We start from the raw sequence: 18,160 nt of genomic DNA, 5'->3' as shown, positions 1-18,160 counted from the left end.
AGGTCTGGGGGGGTTTCCTGGCCATGGACCCAAAATATCAATGATTTGTTCCCCGAGCCATTTAGTTATCACTTTGCCTTATGGCAAGGTGATCCATCATGCTGGAAAATGCATTGTTCATCACCAAACTGTTCCTGGATGGTTGGGAGAAGTTTCTCTCGGAGGATGTGTTGGTACCGCTCTTTATTCATGGCTGTGTTCTTAGGCAAAATTGTGAGTGAGCCCACTCCCTTGGCTGAGAAGCAACCCCACACATGAATGGTCTCAGGATGCTTTACTGTTGGCATGACACAGGACTGATGGTAGAGCTCACCTTGTCTTCTCCGGACAAGCTTTTTTCCAGATGCCCCAAACAATCGGAAAGGGGATTCATCAGAGAAAATGACTTTACCCCAGTCCTCAGCAGTCTAATCCCTGTACCTTTTGCAGAATATCAGTCTGTCTCTGATGTTTTTCTTGGAGAGAAGTGGCATCTTTGCTGCCCTTCTTGACACCAGGCCATCCTCCAAAAGTCTTTGCCTCACTGTGTGTGCAGATGCACTCACGCCTGCCTGTTGCCATTCCTGAGCAATTTTTTGGGGGGGGGGATTCAGTTCATTTGCATGGCAAAGAGGGATTTGCAATTAATTGCAATTAATCAGATTACTCTTCAAAACATTCTGGAGTACATGCAAATTGCCATCATACAAACTGAGGCCGCAGACTTTGTGAAAATGTATATTTGTGTCATTCTCAAACCTTTTGGCCACGACTATGTGCCAGATCAAATGTTCTTCAGGCTGAGTAAACATGTTGCATAATGATATATGGTCAGAGGGGGCACTCTCATCCATTTACTTCAGTCAAGAACAGCAATTCAGATACATTCAGCCTGGTTGAATTAAACAAGGTTAGTTGCACTGTTCAAAGTGGGCACACTGCATTACATTGTTGCTAGTTTATTTTTCACTGTTGTGTAACTTATCAACCACTACCATTAATACTGAAACTAGAGTACTACTCGTTCTCTGATGTTGTATACAGATGGATCTTCATTTGTGCAGGTTTGCTACAGCAGGAAAATAATGCTGCAGCAAAAGGAAATGTGAATTATAATTCATGGACATTTTGTAAGGGTTGATACATTTTCATAAGGAAAAATCAAGTCTGAAATTTCAAAGTGGAAATTAAGCTTCAGAAGCCTTTTTAAGCCCCAAAAAAAAGAAAATGCAAATTTTTAAAATGTCCTGCCTTTGAGGAAAGTTCTCCTGCAACAGGGTGATCTGATTAAGAGCCTACATCTGTAATATATATTAGATTAATATAACATATATTAGATGTAGTGTAATAAACCCATACATTTATGGGAAGACTGACTGGCATTAAGAAATTTGTGCCATCGGCCTTTTCAACTGAGACATTTTTTCTGGTGAGAGCTGGTGGGGAACAGACATACGACATATTGGGGGTAGACAATATTTTAATGTCAATTTAGATATTAAATGCACCAAAACATTTTTTTTTCTCTAATCTCTAATTACCATGTGGGGGGGGGGGGGGGGGGGGGGGCATGTTTAAAAAATATAAAAAATATGAATACACATTTAGTGACTGGACTAAAATCCCTTTTCTTTTAACAATTGCAACAACATGAGTCGATCTTTGGTACAGTAATACAATTTCATCATTGTGACATCACTAAGAGTCAAGGAACAGGAACTAGCAGCTGCCTGGCTCCAGAGGTCAAATCACCTGTCTTGGTCAATGAGAGAAGATTTGAAATAGACAAGATGGCGGCATACACATTGATTTAAATTTAGTAACGGCGCACTTTCGAAATTCAAACAAACCCCCTGCAACTAGACATGGACGTTTAGAAGACACTGGTTGTCAGGAATTGAGGAAGTGTCGCCACGTTAAGGTTGGTCAAAAATTCTCTGTTTTATGCCAAACAGTACCTAATCTGTAACAGCTAATGGAGCATCAGGATCTTATCACATTAGTCCGTTACAATCTGTTAGCTAGGGTCAAAGGTGTTACATAATAATCAAGATCACTTCGGGTAAATATAATTCTGTGCTTTAGATGGGAAAATGAAAGACATGAAATAAAAACACAAAGCATTTAAAAAAACAAAACAGAAATGAGTCAGTGCTAGAGATTTAAAAGAATAAGCACTCAGTGCTGAATGTCTGTTTTCTGCAGCAGCAGTTGTCCTCTTCAAAGGGAATCATTGATTCTGAGACTTTCACATTGCCACTCCATCTTCTTAATCTCGCCCACCCAGCCAGCTCAATCGGCCGTTGAGCTGGCAAGATTATTTTTGTACTACAGGACGAAAATGTGTACTGTAGTACAGGAGTTGTGAAACAATCTTCCTTCTAGAGAGTTCTGTCCTCTACAGTGCTTTCAGGGCAATAGGTGAGGTGAGGTTCACAGAACCCCAAACTGTCACAACTCTATGCTTGCCGCTATGGGGACCCGTGTTTTGTTTTTCAGTCAGTCTTGTGCAAATTTGTAAAATGTTTTCTTACGTTCAATGTCCCTTAAAATGGGCAATGCAGCCCATTATTTACAGTAAAAAAGTGCACCAGTTCATGGTGAACATATTTTGGGCTTCAGTAACAAAACTATACTTTCTGTTAAAATAACATGAAAAATATAGTCATTTTACATGTTTACAGAAGTTCATTAAAAATCAAATAAAAACAAGCCTGCTTGCTCAAAACTATGTGAAATTGTATTACGGATCAAAAACTCATTACATTCGGTTGCTGTTAAGTTATCGGTCCAGTTTTTCAGTGCCAAATGTGTTGTCATTGATCGGGTATAGAAGGATCGTTCCAGATTTTCCAGCCATTGTGATCATGGTTTATCTTGAACCTTCAGCAAAGACTTCAAATGAAAAGTCATTTTCTCACGGCTGTGGTCGGAATGTTGGGGGACAGTTTCACCAACCCAGTGACTGGGTGGTTTGGGCAGGACACTTGGAGACGGGGGCTCGCTGAATTTAGCTCCAGCATAGATCTTCTCTCCGTCTTTGAGCTCCTCCTCGGGTACAAGCTCAGCTGGGGATACATTCACGATCTTGGCACTGTCAGCTGAGTTGAAGGACTTCTTCTCCTCTCGATGGAGGAGCTGGAAGGGAGCAGAGGGTGGCTTCTGGTGGCAGCTGCTGTGGTTTTTCATTACTGAGAGAGCATTGCCAGGTGCATTAGAATGCCTACTCCTATGGCTCCGGGTGTTCAGATTCTGGGCATCTTGATTGTGTCTATTGAGGTTGTGGACAGACTGGCCTGCTGGTCCTGTGGCTCTCTCCACTCTCCCACTTTTTGACTTCAGTAGCTGGGAGGAAAGAAAAACTAAATTACAATCTCACAAGGGTCAAAACCATTCTAACACGTATGCAAATTGATTGCTAAGAACACTTGAGGAAAGAAACAATTGCCAGTTCCATCTAATTTGTTTTTTTGTGTCAATGCCTTTTAACTATCTTAGGAACTGGCACATCGCCAGCATATTTAAATCCTTCAAAACAAGTAACCTAAATACCTCTAACATGTCTATTCTGGTCAATATTTTTTTTTAAACAGTGTACAATGTGAACCTTATTCCTATAGGTCCACTGGTAATAATACCAGTGCCCGATTCCAAACATGTACACGCCGTTAGAAGTGGAGTTAACGTACGTCATTTTTTCCATTCAAAGTTGGCAGGCAGTCTCGTTTGACTCTGCCGAGTTGTCGTTCATAATCACTCTGGTACGTTAACCTTGTGAGTGCACTACTTTATAACGGGGTCGTTGGTTGAATATCAGTGTAAATATGCAAACGTTGAGTTTTTAGCCGTCAAAAATAAAGTAGGGGAAGGACTCCATCCCACTGCTTCAAGCGAATTTGTGTAATGTTTACACTATGAATGGTGGTTAATGGATACAAAGCGGCATACTATTTCATTAAGAATAAACAAATAAAACGAAATACAAATGTACACGCACAGAATAAGAACGAAAACAATCTCGTTCTCAAATTAACTCAATTGTATACCTCTTTCTTTGTTGCCTGCTTAAGATTGTGAGGGGTCAACGCAGTCGCCTGGGTCCGGTTGGTCGCGAACTCGGCACTCTGCACTGGGGATTTCGAAACTGCGACATTGTTTTCTGCCAGGTGCATGGGGTTGATCCTCATCGGTTTTTGCTGGTGTGTCCGCTGTAACCCCAACGTTGTCGAACGCAATTTTCTCCCACCTTTCTTCAACATTGCTTGCTTTGGTTTGCTTAGGCTGGCCCCGACATGGTGGGATGTCAAAACGGATGGCTTATTGTGTTTAATAGGGTGACTTAGTGATTCGCCCAACATGACTTCAAAGTCCCGTGAAGGTGGCGAGGGAGGACACATCGACGAAATTAGAGAACTTTTGAAAAATAGTCAGGCAGCGTTAAGTTATTTACCTTACCACTTCGCTATCAACAGCTAACAGTAGCTAAAGTTAGTCTCTAAGCTCGTCGCTGGCGGAACTGAAGTCTGTCCAAAAACCTCTCTGCAGTGTGTTTTTGATAATACATTGAAGACGAGTTCAACGATGTTGAAGGCGTAGCTAGTTTCCCAATTCTACCCGAGGTTTTAGAAGACTCGAGATGGCGAAGAAGCGATGGACATCGCGCATGACAACTTCCTAACTATACACGCTACTCGCAAAACCCCGGATGTAGGTAGCCGCCACCATTTTAATTGGATAATGCAGGAGAAGCACGAAATTGCAGACCTCCCACGTTGGAAATTATTTAATGTATGTTGTCATTCATTCTCATGATGGGTACTTTCCGAGCCTGGGGATATCTATCTGACTGGCCGCCTGCCTCTCTGTCTGTCAATGTAACACAGCAATATAATCATTTTCATTACACATAGAGATGTTTTCCAGACACACATGATTGTTTTCTTCATGTGTCTGTCCTCTGAGCCAGGCAGCCAGCACTGTTTTAGTATTCAGATCCCACCGAGGGAGGACATGCAAGCTGTTGCTGAGCTCTTGTACATCTGCTTGCCTGGTTGGATCCAGCAGCATCAAATCCGCTAGGCAACAGCTGCTGCCTGTGTTGCTGGGTGGGGGGAATGTCTCATCACATGAGCAGACCCTCTGTGATTGGTCATCCTGATCAACATTTTTTCCATCAAATTTTATTTTCACACGTACACACACACAAAGATTATACAATGAGTGTTAAGATTTGGTGGTCTAATGTACACTCATAGTATAGTAGACAGCTGTCCTGGTCACATTTCCCCTAAATTAAGGGAATTAAAATGTATCCTATCATGGGCATATTTGTGCTCTATTCCTCTGCTTCATGAGCATGTGACATTTTCAACCTCTCTGTAATACCTACATGTTTCAAGCAGACCACCATAGTCCCTATGCCCAAGAAAGCGAAGGTAACCTGCCTAAATGATTACCGCCCCGTAGCACTCATGTCAGTAGCCATGAAGTGCTTTGAAAGGCTGGTTATGGCTCACAACAGCATCCTCCCAGATACCCTAGACCCACTCTAATTTGCATACTGCCTCAATAGATCCACAGTTGATGCAATCTGAATCGTACTCCACACTGCCCTTTCCCACCTGGACAAAAGGAACATTGACTACAGCTCAGTGTTCAACACCATAGTGCCCATGAAGCTCATTACTAAGCTAAGGACCCTGGGACTAAGCACCTCCCACCGCAACTGGATCCTGGACTTCCTGGTGGGCCACTCCCAGGTGGTAAGGGTAGGCAACAACACATGGGCCACACTAATCCTCAACACTGGGGCCCCTCAGGGGTGTGTACTTAGTCCCACCCTGTACATCCCTGTTCACCTACGATTGCGTGGCCAAACAAGACTCCAACACCATCATTAAGTTTGCTGACGAAACAACAGTGGTAAGCCTGATCACCGACAACGATGAGACAGCCTATAGGGAGGAGGTCAGAGAACTGTCAGTGTGGTTCCAGGACAACAACCTCTCCCTCAATGTGAGCAAGACAAAGGAGCTGATCGTGGACTACAGGAAAAGGCGGGCCGAACAGGCCCCCATTCTCATCAACGGGGCTGTAGTGGAGCGGGTCGAGAGTTTCAAGTTCCTTGGTGTCCACATCACCAACGAACTATCATGGTCCAAACGCACCAAGACAGTCGTGAAGAGGGCACGACAAAACCTTTTCCTCAGGAGACTGAAAAGATTTGGCATGGGTCCTCAGATCCTCAAAAAGTTCTACAGCTGCACCATCAAGAGAATCCTGACCGGTTGCATCCCCGCCTGGTATGGCAACTGCTCGGCATCTGACCGTAAGGCGCTAGAGAGGGTAGTGTGTACGGCCCAGTACATCACCGGGGCCAATCTTCCTGCCATCCAGGACCTATATAATAGGCGGTGTCAGAGGAAAGCCCATAAAATTGTCAGAGACTCCAGTCACCCAAGTCATAGACTGTTTTCTATGCTACCCGCATGGCAAGCGGTACCGGAGCGCCAAATCCAGGACCAAAAGGCTCCCTAACAGCTTCTACCCCAAAGCCAGAAGACTGCTGAGCAATTAATCAAATGGCTACTGGACTATTACATTGACCCCGCTCCATTTGTTTTGTACACTGCTGCTACTCTCTTTTTATTATCTATGCATCGTCACTTCACCCCTACCTACATGTACACATTACCTCAACTAACCTGTACCCCCGCACACTGACTCAGTACTGGTACCTACCCCCTGTATATAGCCTCGTAATTGTTATGTTAATGTTCATTTTTTAAATTTAAAAATATTTTTTTACTTTGATTTTTGGTAAATATTTTCTTAACTCTTCTTGAACTGCACTGCTGGTTAAGGGCTTGTAAGTAAGCATTTCACGGTAAGGTCTGCACTTGTTGTATTCGGCGCATGTGACAAATAAAGTTTGATTTGATTTTGATATGCACAACCACACTATTGCACTCAGGTGAGCAACATTACATGATCAGACATAGCTACATCTATGCCTGTAATGAGCTCGGTCATGAGGGATATGGGCAGGATATCTTATTTACATTGTATAATTACGTGTTGAATGGATCAGATATTGTATTGGAATCCCTTTTGTATCTACAGTATATGGCAACATCAGACCAATAATATATAATTAATATTCAAATTCATACATATGATATGAAGGATGGTATCGAGAGCTGCATGGATGAGGCATGTAGAGATCCTAAAACGGAGAAAGGTTCTCCCTAAAAAATTGTTAAAATTGTTTCAGATTGAGTGGAAAGAAAGAGCAATGAAGAGACACATTTCAACCTTCATAATACAACTATTTAATAGATAGACCGTCTTAGAAGCAATACATGATGACAGACCATCCCACCTGTTTTGTTGTGTCCCTAGAAGCCATATCTAACTAATGTAGCAACATTTGTAAATATATGTCTGTGCAGTGGTGGACCCAATTGTCATACTTGAGTAAAAGTGGGATGACCAGGGATGTTCTCTTGATAAATGCGTGAATTTGAAATGTTTTCTGTCCTGCTAAGCATTCAAAATGTAACTCGTACTTTTGGGTGTCAGGGAAAATGTATGGAGTAAAAAGTACATTATTTTCTTCGGGAATGTAGTGAAGTAAAAGTAAAAGTAGTCAAAAATATAAATAGTAAAGTAATGTACAGATTTGAAAAAACTACTTAAGTAGTACTTTAAACTATTTTTACTTAAGTACTTTACACCACTGTGTTTGTGTCATATTTTATTGCGTTTGTACAATTTCATAATTTACAAAATATTCTTCCACACATTAAACAACGAGGAGTTTTGGGGTTAGTCTACCACCTAATGGTTATTTTAAGTAACTGCCATCTAATGGCAAAACAGCGCGGTGCACACTGGGAGAAATTGAGAATTAGATTTTAGTTCGTTCATGGACATTTATTTGGGTTCTTGAGAAAACGGAGAATTACCTAGACATTTGGACATTGAGCAACCGTGAGTAAAAAACTACACGTGGATAAATGTTCGTATTCCTGTATTAGACCATAAGGACTGGGTTAGGCCCTACATCTAACAAAATCAACCTAATTTTCAAGGCCCCAAATCCGCAGAGCATTGGCGCCCGAGAGCTCGCGGTGAAGGGTGATCACCCAGGAAACGTTACACCGATGTTCAGCTGACGGACTTGCTGTGGCTAACGTTAGCTACATCCTCAGTTTGTGAAATTACCGTAGCCACTCTTGGGCAAAATGTCACACACTGGGCCTCCCCCTCGATGGCGGAATTGTCCTAGAAGAGGACAACCTGTAGCAGGTGAGTTGCGAAAGCTTGTTGTGTTGCTACAACGTTGGCTAACGTTAGTAGCCACAATACGTGTGTTGTGGCGCACAAGCTACCTAGCTAACATTAACTGTCTCACGTTGTATTTACACAAGTCAATGATTCAGACCTTTTCAAGGCATTTCGTTTGATCTACTAAGTATGTGCTGGACGAGAACCACGCGTTACCTTAGACTAGAGACGAAATCCCTATGCTAACGTTTTGTTAGCCCTTGTAGGCTAGTAAATTACATCACGTGTCACAACAAACCAGCATACGCATGTATTCATGTTAAAATGACTTGCCCAACAAGAAAAACTGACTAAACATGAAGCTAAAGTAAACACTAATGGTCGGTGTTTCTATAGCTACCCCAGCAAAAAAAGGGTGTGTGTTTTTGTATTTAGGATTAGCCAGCCAGATTAGGCTACATGAAACGTCACATGCCATTCGTTTAGAATCATAAAAATGAATCATGCTTCTAGAAACCACATCTTCACAAGACGGGAGATGGGTCATAGTAACTGTTAAACTTGACAATGCTATTTTCATCATCTGTAATGTATACGGACATAACTCACATGCTCCTAATAAGACCCTTTTACCCAATTTACCAGGGAAAGTACAGGATTTAAGCAACAAATACTCAGAGGCTTTTCTAATTATTTCAGGGGATTTTAATGAAACACCTGATGCATCTGCTGATCGTTTTCCTCCTAGAACGAGTCAAAACCCTCAAAATAGTAACATTATCATTATGTTATGCAAGGATCTCTGTGTTGAGGATGCCTGGCGTTATTTCAACCCTGATGCTAAGGGTTTTAGCTGGACCAACAAAACTGTCACCTAAATCTAGAATAGATTTATTCCTAATTTCCCCTTTTTTGTTACAATTTGTTATAGATGTAGATCACCAGTTGGCTCCCATTTCTGATCATCACTTGATTTTCCTGAATTTACAAGCTACTAAAAAATCAAAAGGTACTCGGATATTGGAAATGAAACAACACACTTCTTAAAGATACTACACTCATTGAAAACATCATCATTAGCTAAAGATATTTTTGCCAGAAAATACTTGGGTCATGGAAGTAGATGGGAATTTTTCAAATATAAAGTCAGAGTGGTAGCCATTAAACGCACCAAAGAGCTGATGCACTTAAAGAACCTTAGAGAAAAGGAGATGATGAGCAAGCTTGACAGTTTTCTAAAGAAAGATAATCTATCTGAAGAAGAGGAGTCTGTATTCAAGTCTTTACAACTAGAATCTGAACAGCTTTACAAGGATCTGGACAAGGGTGCCTTTGTAAAGTCAAGAGCAAAATGGATTGAAGAGGGGGAAAGAAACACTAGTTACTTTTTTGCACTTGAAAAAAGAAACTACAAGAGAAAATCTTTTACTGCACTCAAAATGAATGATGTTTTATGCAAAGATCCCATTACAATATCATAATTTGTCAATTCCTTTTATGAAAACCTTTACAGCTCTCAGTTTCAGGACGAGTGTTGTGAAAGCTACATATGCCACATACAGAATTATGTCCCTGTAATTGAGGATGATTTCCACTCAGTTTGTGATTCACCTGTGACAATTGAAGAAATTAGAGAGGCTCTGAATTCAATGAAAAAAAGGGAAATTACCTGGCCCTGATGGCCTGTCAGTTGAATTCTATACACAGTTTCGGGAGTTACTAGAATACACGATTTTCAATGTGTTTCAAGATTGCATTCAAATTGGGGAAATGGTCTCCGCTATGAAATGGGGCCTTATTTCATTGATTCCGATGCCCGATAAAGACCCTTCTCCTCTCATTGACAATTGGAGACTAATTACTTTATTAAATGTTGATTACAAATTGATTGCTCTGCTTTATGCCAAAAGATTACAGAAAGGAATAGATACCATTATAAATTGGACTCAAAACAGGATTTATGAAGGGCTGTCACATAAGCTCTACCATTCGTTTAGTCTTGGACCTTATAGATTATTCAGATGCAATTGACTCAGATAGTTGTCCTATTTTTGGACTTCTGTAAAGCCTTTGATACAATTGAACATTAATTTCTCTCTAGGTCTCTTAAACTTTTTGGATTTGGTGGGGAAATGTTATTAAAGTAATTTGCATGTTTTACAAAGATATAAATAGTTCTGTGCTACTAAACCTTAATATTTCCAAAAGATTCACTATCAACTGAAGTGTATGACAGGGATGCCCAATTTCCCCATTTTTATATATTTTGGTTGTGGAACTTCTATCTCTAGATATTCTGAATAATGCAAATTTGTGTAGCTTAACCATTTTTAACAAAGAAATCAAAATGTCCCAAACTGGCGGCTGATACTACTCTTTTCTTAAGAGACAAAGACCAGGTCGCCCATGCCCATAATGCCATAACTGCATTTTCTATTGCATCATTCAGGATTCATGTTTCTAAATGTGAAATCTTGTGTTTATTTGACTCTGATGATAAAGAAATAGAAAATATTCCTGTAAAGGACTGTGTTAAATATTTAGGAATACATCTTGTCAAAAAACCATTTAGTCAGACAACATTTACATTTCTCTCCTAAAATTAAGAGAACTAAAAATATATTTAATAATTGGCTACAAAGAGATCTTTCTATACTTGGGAGAGTACTTCTGTCCAAGGCAGAGGGACTGTCTCGTTTTGTGTACACCTCATTATCGTTATGTGTAAATCCTGCTACTTTAAAGAGATCAATAAGACCTTTCTTGACTTCATCTGGAAAAATAAGTCTCACAAACTAAAAAAATCAGTCCTTTCTAACAAAAGAGCTGAAGGTGGTCTACAAGTGTTGGATTTTGTTGACATTATTAACACTTTCAAGATAAAATATAAAAAATATTTGATCAATACTGATTCAATATGGTATTTCATTCCAAATAATGTGTTTAATAAATTGGGAGGTCTTCAATTGTTACTGAAATGTAATTATATTCCTGAAAGATTACCTGCTAAATTGGCTAGGTTTCACCAACAAGCTTTAATGGCCTGGAAAATATGTTTCCTGTACAATTTTTCCCCACATAAAGCTCTTTTGTGGAATAATTCAGACATAACTATAAGGAATAAGTCATTGTTCTACCCCAGCTTGCATGAGGAATATTGACTTTGTTCTTGATATTTTCTACAATGATGGTAATATTCTCACATATGAACAATTTATAACATTGAAAGAGTTTCCAATACCTTTCAGAGAGTTTATTTCTGTGATCAAAGCTGTTCCCGGTGGTCTAACTACACTAATGAAAACTCATCTTAGCTTTGGTAATGATCACAAAGTTTATCCAGAACTCAGATTGGAAGGTGTGGGCTTACTTGAGAAAGCTTGTTGTAATAAATATATATAAGACCAATTCTTCATTCACAAAACCAACTTACACCGAGAGGAAAGTTTTTCTGGAACACGCTTATTCCTGACATTGGCTGGAAAAATGCATGGTTAAGGCCTTACAAATACTGTATACCAAACAAAGTTATGGAAGTGCACTTTAACATTTTACATAAGATATATCCATGTAATTCTATGATGTCCAAATTTGTGGCTATAGATGATATCTGCATTTTCTGTGAAAAAGAAGGTGAGAATCTCTCAGTTGTTCTTTGAATGTAAATTTGTGTCAGAATTTTGGGATAACCTTTCAAATTACTTATTTACCATTATGAACAATGCCTATGTTTTTGACATGAAAGATTTTGCAATGACAACAAGACCACTGAAATTATTGTACATTTTTTATTTTTTATTCTTGTTGCCAAATACTTCATACACAAACAAAAATTCTATACCAAAATTACACATTTTTCTGATTGAATTCAACTATCTAATTAAAACATTAACCCTAGTGAATAACAACAAGAATAACATTTTCCTTAATCATTATAATAAGGTTTTTTCAGAGTGAATACAATTGCACAAAAATTGTTTGTTTTTTGTATGTATTTTCTTCTTAATAACTGTGTTTTGTTAGACATGTTTGATGTAGCAATGTAAGTTGATTTCTGTATTATAAAAAATTAAATATATCATGCTTACTAGGGGTGCTCCTTTTTACATTTTATTTAATGGAAATTGGCCATTAACCATGTCACGACGTATGGAAAACACAGGGCAGTGAGTGTAGATACATGAGTGGTACTGTTTTCATGGTGTCTGCATATGTTGTGACCTGTCTGCGAACCCTCTTACATTCACTGTCTCACCAGGTAAATTCCTGCCAATGAAAACTATGTTGGGCCCCAAGTATGATGACAAAGTGCCAGAAGAGAACCGGTTTCATCCAAGCATGCTTTCCCAGTATTTAAAGAGTCTAAAGGTATGTCTTTCCTGATGTTGAAATGTGTTTATTAGTAATTTGTCTCGGTTTGGGAAAATATACTGTAACGACCCTGGGTTTATAAGAGCGGATATCGAGTCTGCCGCTTGAGCATGCTTTTGGGGCACAGTGTGCTGAACTTGGGGCTGGAAGGTTGAAAGACCTGCTCCCTGCCTGTTTCATTACATTGGTGTTAGAAGTGATCGGACTTTCCATCCATGAACGTGCGTGTGCATGGCCAGTGAGTGCATTCCTATCAGACATTGAGACGCAAACTAGTGTGAGGACGTGCTCTTTGAAAAGAGGGAGTTGTGTCACGACCCTGGGTTTATAAGCGCAGATATCGACTCTGCTGCTTGAGCCTGCTTTTGAGGCACAGTCGATGGCGCGCTGGACTTTCGGCTTGAAGGTTGAGGGTTCGAGACCTGCTCCCTGCCTACTTCATTACAATACATTTGTGCTCAATTCATCACTGTAGTCTAATGTCAACATATGTTTTGTGTCTTCTCTAGGTTAAAATGGGTTTGCTTGTTGATCTAACAAACACTACTCGCTTCTATGACCGCAACGAGATCGAAAAAGAGGGTGTTAAATATGTGAAGCTTCAGTGCAAAGGGTATGTATGAGTGACCTGTTTTTAAAACTCAAGATGAATTGTCTATGTTTACACATACAAATGCCACTAGCTCAAAATAATGATATAATTTCTTGATTGAATATGTTGTGATGAGTTCCTTCCTTGTTTAGCCATGGAGAGTGTCCTTCAGCGGAGACCACTGCGATGTTCATCAGACTATGTGAGAACTTCATGGAGAAGACTCCAACGGAGTTAATAGGTAAGGAATGTTTGTACTGGACCTGTACATTTCTTCTTCGTTGTCAGACAATGTCCCAGGGGCTGGCGTGTTCTTCATGTGGAAAAACATGTTATTTTTGAACATTTTTGGTGTCGTTTTGGTAAGAGTCGTGAGGTGTAATTCATTTACATTTTAACCTGGTGCAACAATATCCCAAAGAACAGAAGTCTCCTCTTTGGGGGTGTTGTATTATAGCATATGCCTTCATATCACTACAAAACAGAATTTCAAAGTAAGAGTAGGTCCAAGTTTGTACACTAGGGGGAGCCAGGAAATAACTACCAACAATTTCTCATCTTATCAGTCACCTTCTCTTCGTAATATTCTTTCAGCTCTTTATGATATGATGCATTTTGTGTTTGTAAATACTACAAAACAGGTTCGCAAAATGTTATAAAAGTAATCCCATCTAGGTCCTCCCGAGTTGGCGCTGTGGTCTAAGACACTGCATTGTAGTGCTTGAAGCTTCACTACAGACCTAGGTTCGGTCCCAGGCTGTGTGTCATTAGCCAAGCATCGCCCAGTTAGGTGAGGGTTTGGTTAGGGGGGTTTTACTTGACTCATCGCGCTCTAGCGACTCCTTGTGGTGGGCCGGGCCCCAGCAGCCAGACTTCTGGCGTTAGTTGGACTGTTTCCTCTGACACATTGGTGCGGCTGGCTTCCGGGTTAAGCAGGCGATTGTTAAGAACATGTTTCAACTATCACAAACAGATGTTCCTACACGACCAGGATGCTTTAAATGATTCTCCTGATGTCTAAATTGTTGCACTGCACTGTTCCCATGGACACTATGGCCGTGTCTGAAATCTGTCTCGCTTACTACTTATTTACACTGCAAAATGTGTACCAATTGTACTACATACTATTTAGATGGTACTGTTTAGTGATTAAGAGCGTTGGGCCAGTAACCGAAAGGTTGCTGGTTTGAATACCCGTGGTAACTAGGTGAAAACTCTGTCGATTAGCCCTTGAGCAAGGCACTTAAATGACAAATCTAAATGTAGTGTAGTAAAAAACGAATACAGTAAGCAACAAATATCAGCATACTAGGATAATCCTACTGAGAATGCGTAATCTAGTGTGCCATTAAGTTAATTCCTGCCACTCGTTCATTTTGGTACAGTGCGTCTCCACCGCTGATTATAAGCTGTTGTCAGACACACGTGGGTCTCTAAAGACGATTCCCTTCCTCAGTAGTGTGCCGCGAATTCTAATAGATGAAAATCCGAAAGGAGTATGACATCCTGGCATTTAAAGCATACTACATTTAAAATATTTCACATATTTTAAGTCTTTATGTTTTTCAGGATACCCAAAATGCGTACTATTTAGAATGCAAGTACGGGTATTCAGACATGGCGTCTTTTGGCAAAGCTCCGTCCAAGGCTACTGGAGCACCGGGGTGTACTTCCAAGCTGTGACCAGCAGGGGGCTCTGTGGCACTCTGTTGTGGCCTCTGGTAGTGCAGTTCAACAGCAACCTGTGTTCCGGCTGCTCGCCCCTCAGTGCCGTGTTGTAAATGAAATTGTTGGAACACCAGGGTAGAATATATGAATGTCATTATAAAAATGTCATCTGTCGGCCACCCATTGATATTTATCTGTTCTCTCTGGTATTAATGCAGATGTTGAAATTAGACAGCAGGACTGGTGAATGTAACCCTATTTTTTTGGGGGGGGGGTAGATCAGCTATGAAATTAGAAGACGAATTTGTCATCAAATAACATTTCCTTGCATCATTCCTCCTCAAATAAAAATCCTCATCATTACCGGAGACTTCATCTCCATTTCCATCTTCCCCTTTAAAGTTGATAGAAACCGCTGAATAACAATGGCCGAGGGAGATGCTTCACAGACTGACAAGGCCTAGAGTCTAATATCCAACCTGTCCCCCCCCCCACCCCTCTCAAATCACATCTCAATGCTGATAGATGCTCCGCCACTGACATGCGATTTAAAGAGTGAAGATTTTGTTTGCCCCTATTATACTTCCCTGCTTTGAAAAATAAATTAACCGATTCCCTGTGCGCCCTGGCTGTTTCTCTGTCCTTCTTCCACCCCTCCCCTAACGTTAGATCGGGTCTGCCATTCGTATTCGCAAAGCGACTCAGTGTAAGAATGCTGATCTAGGATCAGGTTCTCCCTGTCCAGTCATTATCTAAAAAAAGCTTAAACGGATCCTAGATCAGCACTTCTACTCTGAAATGCTTTATGAATACAGGCCCTTTGTGTATGTAGCATAAACTCCAGACATAGTGTCAGATAGTGGCTGGTGAACTGATTTTACAGTAACTGTCTAGTGTTTTCAGATTTCTATGAAATATGATCTTTATTTACTTACAATATGAGTGAAATTGTCCCCCCACCCCCCCAAAATGGTAATTAAGTATGTTTAAAAAGCTGTTTTTCTGTGTTGGAATGGTGTGGGCGTACCCCAACAACAGAATGGTCTGGGTATATACCGGTCATTCAAAATATTTATGCAAGTAGACCGCTGATTGGCCAGATCATCTTTCTCGAGAGCTCTTATTTGCAAGCTGGTCCTCCTCAAGAAGATGACATCGTGTTCTGTTTGATGTGGGGTTATTTGTAAGTTGTTTTTTTCGCCTGCAATTTATGCTTTGGACATAAATGTGTTTTGACCCCTTTCTGTGTTTGCAAACAATGCCGCACAAGGGCAATGCTCGCAAGTTGGTGGCAGAACACGGAAGGGGATCTTATAGGATACCAGCATAAAAAGATAATGAGTGCGTTTCACACTACTTTTGTATTATAATTGGATTTTAAGGCTCGTATGAATGTCCTGCTTAATATAATGTTTGGTCATTGAAAATCAACTGCTTTATACTTAAAAAAAACAACAACACTTCAATGGCTCTTTGGCTAGGTTTTTTTACAGCCTATTTTCAATTTGCATTCTAGCTAACAACTACTGCATCCCACATTTTTATTTGTGAAAAGATCACAACCAAATATAATCTTAGCGACTGTTCAAGAAAGAATCAAAACTGTGTAAGCGTATCAGAACCACAAAAAGGTATTTTGTTTAGAAGTAATGCAAACGTAAATCTAGGGTGTGTTGAATGGGCGCAGATGATGATGGCTTTGTTACTGCAGCCAGGAGTCGCACGCATCTCTGCGTGACGTCAGTGTGTTGTGTACTGGAACGAAGTCTATAGGGCGAGTCAACATTATTTGGATGTGAGTTAACAAAATATGACCTTTTTAAAATTGAGATTTTCAATGGGCAGTTACTTTAAAACCCCTTAGAGTCGATTGACGCACATGATACAACATCTCCAATATCCATTAGTTTAAGCTAGAGAGATCTGCTGATGTCTCACTTCTGCATCTTTAGTGAAAGGTGGCAGAGCTAGAGAGCAGTGTTTGTCTGTGAGACATCCCGAAAATCGATTTAATAAAATCTATGCTAGTATAGAGAGAGTTTTGTGCCTACCCCAAGAAAGGTGTTAAATATGTAAATAAAACAACAAATATATCTCCTAGAAATTACAGACACTTTTTTATGACCTTTTGTTTTGCCATTTTATGAATGTTATTCAATGCGTTTCAATGGGATTTGGTACTAAAGGCCAAATTGAATATTTTATCAATTGAATCAATAAAGTTCTTTTTTTAACTGATCCATGGTATGACCATCCCCCACCTAGAGAAGCATCGCCCAGCAGACAATTAGGCATCTCAGACCCAGTGGGTATTACGCGTAGCCAGGCCACCAGTTCCACCACCTCCTGTCTTGACATATAGGATTCACGTCATGCATGTAATAAGATGGTTAGAAAGTGACAGGGTTATTGGACTGCCTCATTTGCGTTTTGTTGAATGCAAGTGTGTGTGTGCGTGTGCGCGCGCGCACACACCAATTGTAGTGACAGATGGGCACTTTGCTTTATTGACATGTGCAGTGTCTTTCTTTCTTCTCCCACAGGTGTCCACTGCACGCACGGCTTCAACCGGACAGGCTTTCTGATCTGTGCTTACCTGGTGGAGAAGTTGGACTGGAGGTAAGGCCTAGCCATCCCGATCAATCAACACCCCACAGAACTGTGTTTATCACACATGACTTCTGTGTATCTCACTGCCAAATCACATGTTCACGTATTCCAACATTGACCACACAACCAACACAATTCCCAGAGTGGTATGGCTTGCATCACTTCTGTGTGTTCCTGCAGTCCCCTTAGGGGTGGAGCCATGCTGCTGTGGAAGCAGACTTAAGCCTTGTGGTTGACTGGGTTGGGTTCTATCAGAGACTTCTATTACAACTATTTCTACCTACCCAAACCATATGATAAGCGCCAATACAAAACTGGCCACTTCATTGAAACAGCTCTGCAATAGAAGTCTCTGGGTTCTATATACAGTACCAGTCAAAAGTTAGGACACGTTGACTCATTCAAGGTTTTTCTTTCTTTCTTTTTTAAAAATGTATACATTGTAGAATAATAGTGAATACATCAAAACTATGAAATAACACATGGAATCATGTAGTAACCAAAAAAAGTGTTAAACAACTGAACATATATTTTAGATTCCACAAAGTAGCCACCCCTTGCCTTGATGACAGCTTGACACTGTCCCAAATGTAATGTCACAAGGAGGGATGCTGTCAGTGTCAATAAAGTTGCGCTTGGGGAAAGACAGGC

At 40.4% G+C, this 18,160-nt stretch overlaps 2 protein-coding genes across 3 annotated transcripts in view; one reads left to right on the top strand and one right to left on the bottom strand.

The window, feature by feature from the left end:
* The window catches only part of rngtt (RNA guanylyltransferase and 5'-phosphatase), a 144,900-nt gene that overhangs the window by 1,517 nt on the left and 125,223 nt on the right, over positions 1–18,160 (top strand). The window contains exons 1-6 of one of the 2 annotated variants that reach the window (XM_020455434.2): positions 7,832–7,971; positions 8,073–8,289; positions 12,527–12,636; positions 13,149–13,252; positions 13,384–13,472; positions 17,443–17,518. In XM_020455434.2, coding sequence (XP_020311023.1) covers positions 8,226–8,289; positions 12,527–12,636; positions 13,149–13,252; positions 13,384–13,472; positions 17,443–17,518 — 443 coding nt within the window. In that variant the 5' untranslated portion in view covers positions 7,832–7,971; positions 8,073–8,225. Of the gene's footprint in view, positions 1–7,831; positions 7,972–8,072; positions 8,290–12,526; positions 12,637–13,148; positions 13,253–13,383; positions 13,473–17,442; positions 17,519–18,160 lie in introns of those variants that run through there. The other variant, XM_020455435.2, reaches the window with a different exon arrangement.
* Positions 821–4,677, bottom strand: LOC109866656 (proline-rich nuclear receptor coactivator 2). The gene is made up of 2 exons (XM_020455437.2): positions 4,026–4,677; positions 821–3,324 (listed from the first exon to the last, which is right to left on the bottom strand). Exons 1-2 carry the CDS (start codon positions 4,374–4,376, stop codon positions 2,845–2,847), a joined length of 831 nt encoding a protein of 276 aa, XP_020311026.1. The 5' UTR covers positions 4,377–4,677; the 3' UTR covers positions 821–2,844.

This window comes from Oncorhynchus kisutch, linkage group LG21 (assembly GCF_002021735.2).
Source record: "Oncorhynchus kisutch isolate 150728-3 linkage group LG21, Okis_V2, whole genome shotgun sequence".
Classification (NCBI taxonomy): domain Eukaryota; kingdom Metazoa; phylum Chordata; class Actinopteri; order Salmoniformes; family Salmonidae; genus Oncorhynchus; species Oncorhynchus kisutch.
The sequence above is the reverse complement of the archived record's forward strand: the minus strand, read 5'-3'. Positions and strand labels throughout refer to the sequence as shown.

Coding starts and splice junctions, on each gene's coding strand:
- LOC109866656 (XM_020455437.2), bottom strand. CDS start 4,376: ATGTGTCCTCCCTCGCCACCTTCACGGGACTTTGAAGTCATGTTGGGC. Junction 3,325..4,025: donor AGCAGGCAACAAAGAAAGAG/GTATACAATTGA, acceptor CTTTCCTCCCAG/CTACTGAAGTCAAAAAGTGG.